Source organism: Anneissia japonica, unplaced genomic scaffold, assembly GCF_011630105.1.
Source record: "Anneissia japonica isolate Jap-2015-1 unplaced genomic scaffold, ASM1163010v1 scaffold65770_len14170_cov184, whole genome shotgun sequence".
NCBI classification, from domain to species: domain Eukaryota; kingdom Metazoa; phylum Echinodermata; class Crinoidea; order Comatulida; family Comatulidae; genus Anneissia; species Anneissia japonica.
Genome location: NW_022696957.1, coordinates 1 through 6223, shown reverse-complemented (window position 1 = coordinate 6223; position 6223 = coordinate 1). Strand labels below are relative to the sequence as shown.

General features: G+C 31.2%; 1 protein-coding gene across 2 annotated transcripts; it reads left to right on the top strand.

Moving 5' to 3' along the window:
- The first annotated feature begins 2091 nt into the window (after positions 1 to 2091).
- Positions 2092 to 6104, top strand: LOC117102188 (G2/M phase-specific E3 ubiquitin-protein ligase-like). Of its 2 annotated transcripts, none has more exons than XM_033242404.1 (7): positions 2092 to 2210; positions 2539 to 2849; positions 3335 to 3516; positions 4073 to 4245; positions 4651 to 4868; positions 5211 to 5264; positions 5807 to 6104. In XM_033242404.1, the coding sequence occupies exons 1-7, from the start codon at positions 2188 to 2190 to the stop codon at positions 5992 to 5994; spliced, it is 1149 nt and encodes a 382-aa protein (XP_033098295.1). In that variant the 5' UTR covers positions 2092 to 2187; the 3' UTR covers positions 5995 to 6104. The 2 variants fall into 2 exon arrangements, with proteins under 2 accessions (XP_033098295.1, XP_033098296.1); XM_033242405.1 differs by having other exon boundaries at positions 2098 to 2210; positions 2697 to 2849.
- Positions 6105 to 6223: the final 119 nt, after the last annotated feature.

The following is a 6223-nucleotide window of genomic DNA, read 5'->3' as shown; positions in this document are numbered from 1 at the left end:
TGCGCTATATAAAACTACACTATTATTATTAATATATGCTGATTCATCTCATTAATTAAACAATTTTTATTCATTTCGAGCACTGTTATTATTATATTATTATATTATTATTATTATTACTACTATTACTAATATTTTAAATTTTTGTTGTTTTATTTTTTGTTTAATATGTATGGGCCTAGATATAGGCTATGTATATATTTAATAATTAGAAATAATTATAATTTAATTGTAAAACATATATAATATAATGTTAACAATATTATAGGCTAGGCTAGACCTAACCAATTATTGATACCATAGTCATAGATAAAAACATCCATTTGATAATTAAACAGCAACTTTTCGAGTGGCAGTGCCGATAGAAAACTGCAGTGTTTTGGCACTGCGGCAGTGCCGATAGAAAATCGGAGCTTTTTTCGCACTGCGGCAGTAATGCCGATAGAAAATAACAGCTTTTTTCGCACTGTGGCAGTGCCGATAGAAAACAACAGCTTTTTGGCACTGCGGCAGTGCCGATAGAAAACTATGGAACGCCGGGACTGTCATCCTCGGCGACTTTTATATTCGGCGGCTACTTTTTTATTAGGCGACCTTCAAGTTTCGGCGACTATTTCATTCGGCGGCGACTTTTTTATTTGGCAACCCATTATTTTCGGCGGATTTAGCATTCGACAGCAACTTTTGAGTTAGGCGACTTTATCGTTCGGCAGCTGTTTTACAGTTTTGCGGCTACTTTTGAAAGATTACGGTCTTAGAATTTTATTGTTCGGCGACTCCTTGGAAGGTCATCATAGGTATTTCCAACGACTGGACTACAAAGACTACAAAGATCAAAGCGGCTATTTTGACATCCCATGGAGAATCTTCCGCGATAAGTTTTCGTAATCATCACACCTCATAACCAACTCGGCCTAGGCCTAGCTAGGTTCCCTGCTAGATCTAGGCCAATAAAAAGATGATTTACTTTGCATTTTACTTTAGTTGGGTTAAGACGTTTGAGATGGCATCATCAAAGAAGAAAAGTTTGCCACCTAATAATTTCTATTTTATGATACAAATTATCTCTTGTAATCAAATAACCAATTTTTTTTTTTATCTCAAACAAGTCTATTGAAATTACTTATGTGTATACAGTATACTCATTTCACATTTTTTAACTAATTTGTTTACTACATTAAAAAAAAATTCTATAGGACTGATACACAAGACAAACTTACTGGGGATGGAGCTTCAACCCCAACAGAGCCAAAATGCCACAGGTATGCTTGCCTTTATTGATGTGAAATGGATCACTCAAATAAGAATTTTCAATATTTTTTTTTTGGGGGGAGTGGGGGAGTGGGGGTTTTGGTTTTTTTTTTTTTACTGAGCTAACAGTTTAAATTTACATATATCAATAACATCTAAGAAAGAGCTTAATTTTAAATAATAAACACTTCAAAATTTATTTAGGGATTTTTTTTTAAGGTGATAGCAGATATATGTAGTTATTTTTTTATTACCAAAAAGGGAAAAATGGATTTGAACAGATGTTCTAATGCAATTTCATTCTTTGATATTTAATCCTTTTTTTTTGCTTTTCACTGCACTGTAGATTATCAAATAAATTTACTAAAAAACTGACGACCGATTGTTTTAAAAACTTATTATTTAGACCTAGCAAGCAAGATTCATTTACTGTCGGAAGCGGTCCTTTATAAAGGTTAAGACAAACATAAAAACACGCACAACGGTAATTAAAACATCAATCAAACTATCATACTCTTATATACTAAAATGTCACAAATGCTGTACTACTATAACCATGTTTGCTATTACTGGTAGAAGAAATATACTGTCAAACTTAAACCAATGCTTTAATCAAATTGCGCCACCCAGAGGTAACCAGTTAAATGCCTGTCTCTTATACACATCTAGATGTGTATAAGAGACAGCTGTTAGTATGTGATTGAGTGCTTAGTATCTGTTCTAGCGAGTGGGTCCTGTATAAAGAACAAGTTGTATGAGTATACCGATTTAATCAATAAGACCAAAGAGGATTTTTTTAAATTGCACCTATAATTTCTATAATTTTAATTAATCTTCTATAATTTTAACATTTTTTTTAGTCAGTATTGCTCAATATTAGATGAATCGATTCTTCTATCTTCCGACGATGATGATGATGATATTTCAGTTGCAATTATGCGCAGCCTGATGGATGAAAAGTAGGCTTTTCTTTTTCGATGTATATTGTTTTTGTATTCAATAGAAATAAATCCAAATACATGAATCCTATTATCACTAAATTAATCAAGAAATTGTTTTCACTTCATGCTTTCAGTTGTATATTTTTCAGTTGTTTTAAACTGATAAAATTAAATCAAATTACTTAATTAAGTTCATTAACAGAGAAACAGGTTGTTGGATAATTTTTGTATTCAGAAGATAAAAGACTCTTATAGGATTATTTTCTTATGTACATGTAGATGAAAATTTCCTGTGTTCTGTACACTACACTTTAGGAGTTTTGACTTGTTTTTTTTTTTTTCCAAGACCAACGCTGCCTGCTGCTGATTTGTTCAGCTCCTTAAGAGCATCTTTGCCCGAGGGCAACCAAACAACATTTTTTAATATATGCAGAGCCAGAGTGTGGGATGGAGCATTGAGAGATCTAAGAAGAAAATCTTTTTCAGCAAGCAATCCAATTTCAGTTAAATTTACAGACTCAATTGGCCAGACTGAAGGTGCTATAGACGTAGGTGGGCCCCGAAGGGAATTTTTTTCACTTGTCCTGAACCATATACAACATAGTAGCCTTTTTGAAGGGCCACCTACCAGCAGAGTCCTTTCACTTGGTGGTCAAGGTAAGCTGAGATTTGATACTGTTATAATTGGAATAATATTGGAATTCATGTACGCAACATTTTCTACATTGGTAATTGTCTTACAATTTATGACAATCTATTTTTCTATGTTATAAATCTTTGGATCACATTAAGCATACAATAACCCAAATAATCATGATCTCAAGTAGGTATTCACTTCACTCAACAAGATAATTATTTTCCAGCATAAATAAAATAAACAAAACAAACAAATTTTCCTATTTCAAAAGTGAGGTTCAGTATACCTATAATTTCCTAATAAGCCACTTTCCATAAACAATTGATACCAGAAATTAAAAAAATTTAAATATTTATTTCCTCAGTTTTTTAAAATATGATTTCTTATAGTTTGAACTACTGTTGTTGGTTTGCTGTTTATAAGTTATTTTCAAAAGACGCACCTTTTTCTGTGACAACCAAACTTTATTCTTATCATGTTTTTAAAAATTTTATTTGTTATATAGCCATGGAGAATGATCACTATTACTATGCTGGACAGCTAATGGCGATGTCACTGGTACATGGTGGACCTTCACCGACATTTTTATCCACAACTTTATACGAGGCCATAGCCTACGGATGTGAAAGGTCCACAGCTGGACTTGATGATGTCGGTGATTTAGATATAAAGTCTAAATTAATGAAGGTGAACAAAATATATATTATCGTCACACATGATCACAAATATTTATTACAGTACAAAACTTGTAAGAATGTTGAATGAAATATATGTGGATCTGTTGAACATGAGTAACATTTATTTACTTATTTAACCAATTATTTATTCTGGTTTGTTTCAAATTATTTTTAATTTCAACAAAAACTAAAGTTATAAAGGTTAAGACAAACATAAAAACATGCACAACGGTAATTAAAACATCAATCAAACTATCATACTCTTATATACTAAAATGTCACAAATGCTGTACTACTATAACCATGTTTGCTATTACTGGTAGAAGAAATATACTGTCAAACTTAAACCAATGCTTTAATCAAATTGCGCCACTCAGAGGTAACCAGTTAAATGCACTCATACGATTTATGATATTGGAAACGGGGTATAAGCTCCTCTTCTATTGGCCAGATAGGCTTGTTATAATGGAATAATTAAAATATACCGGGGAGGAAACTGTCTCGAAAATTTAGCTTCCGCAGGTAGTTCTAATATCAATTTAACCTCTAATATTACTTTCTTTTAGATTCAATCAGCCACTTCATTAGAGGAATTACAAGGAGCAGCAGATGAGGCTGAAGATTTTCTAAGCTTGGCTGGCTTAATCACCAACATTAATTCTGTTGATAAGAAGAATCAATTAGTTTCAAGTGCTGTGAGGTTCTATGTTTTAGACAGAACTAGATCAGCCTTTGAAAGGTTTGTAAAATTGTAATTAATTATTCTGTACTTAAATTTGTTTGAATTCATTTTTTACCTTGGAAAAATAAGATTTACAGTAATTGTGATTTCAAGTTTACTTTTTTTTTTTAAAACAAATTTTTATTTTGTGTTATACTTATTTAATTTTCAAAGTGTACTTAGGTACAATAAATTACATTATAATAATATCCTGTCAAGGGAAATGCATTTACTTGCACTTACCTTTTTTTCGTTGAATTCTATTGTTTTTTGTTTTTTTTTCTGATTAATTTAAAACTGTCCATATATAATTTAAAAACCATATGCTAAACATTTTTCACTTTATTGCTGCATTTTCGTAGAATGTCATGTTTGTTTTCACTTACCTCTTTTGGTATTTTTCATTATTATATATTTTTTCAGATTACTTTCTGGGCTTGAAACTTTAGGTGTCCTGAACACTATAAAAGAAAACCCTGTTGCCTGTAGAAAGGCTTTCATTCACAGTGAGGAATCAGAGTTGATTTCAGAAAGATTAAAGACAATATTCCATGTGGACTTCAGTGAGAAGGGCAGTAATAAAAGAAGCACTGAAGAAGTTGTGCTGTCACAGTTTTTTGATTATCTTATAGATGTTGAAGGTATAGTTAGTTTTTAATATAGAATGGGGGAAAAAAACATGCTCAGCTTACATGCACAAATGTTTTATCCTCCACAATTATAAACACTTATTTAACAGATTGTCTTCAACCTGATATTATATAGTCAGGACCCTGAATGCATGCACCTAAACTGAAATAAAAAAAAATTGAAAACAAAATCAAGGTTTTAAAATAATTAGCAAGGTTTATGGCACACCATGTATGTACTTCTGAAAAGCCAACGACAATTGCATTCATTCCACATCATTGCATAAAAATATTTGTGTTCATTTTTAGGATAAATTTATTAGCACTTGAATTTTTTTTTTTTTTATTTTTCAGAGGGAGAAACGAAATGCACATTACGTGATATTTTGGTATTTACGAGTGGAGCATATATCATATCATATCATTTATTTCGCCTCAGTTAAAATTACAAAAATTACAAACAAAGACATTGCACAAACAAAGGTAAATCAAAGAGGCAGGATTGCCTAAATGTTATAAATAAAATAACAGTCGAGAGGCTCTCCACAAAGAAATACCATACACAAAGATGTAACATGAAAGTTAAAATTTAAAAATCAGTATAAAAAGTTATATTGCATTATTAAAATTTAAATATATAAAAATTCCAATCCTTTAAGTATTTTTAAAACAGTAAAATTGAGATAAAATATTGGTAAAAATTGCATTTTATTTTATTTAAAACATTAGGCTAGGTCAGTAAGGTATTTACCGAGCGGTGAAATTATTACGTAACTTAAGATGGTCAGCGTGTCTGGAATTTACAGAAATATATTTAAAAACATCCAAATCATACATGTTATATAAACATTTGGCTACAAAATTAATACAAAAATAGTCAATACGATTACTAATGGAAATGAGGTTAAGACGCTTTAAACGTTCAGAGCATCTTTAAGAGTTCGGAGCATCGAGTATACCAATTACCAGTTTCACTGAGATGCCAGAAATTACATTCCTGCACAGTGCTGACAATTATCCAACAGCCAACACATGTTCTATAGTCCTTAGACTTCCAACAGTTCACAAAGAGTATGAGGCATTCAAAGAAGCAATGGATTTTGCTATATTAAATTCGCAGTCTTTCGGTACATCATAGGCAATAATCACTCCACAGGGCCACCAACAGTAATAGCACATTATGATCAAACCGTGCAGTCAGCTATGTTCGTATTGTAGTTGAATTATTGTATTGTTATAGTAATAACTTTTATATATACATTTATATATATATGTATATACCATACCATAATTACTGTATTCTAGTTCTGTAGTTTATTGTTTGTAATGATTATTGGCATTGGTGAATGTTATTGATTTTTCTTCTT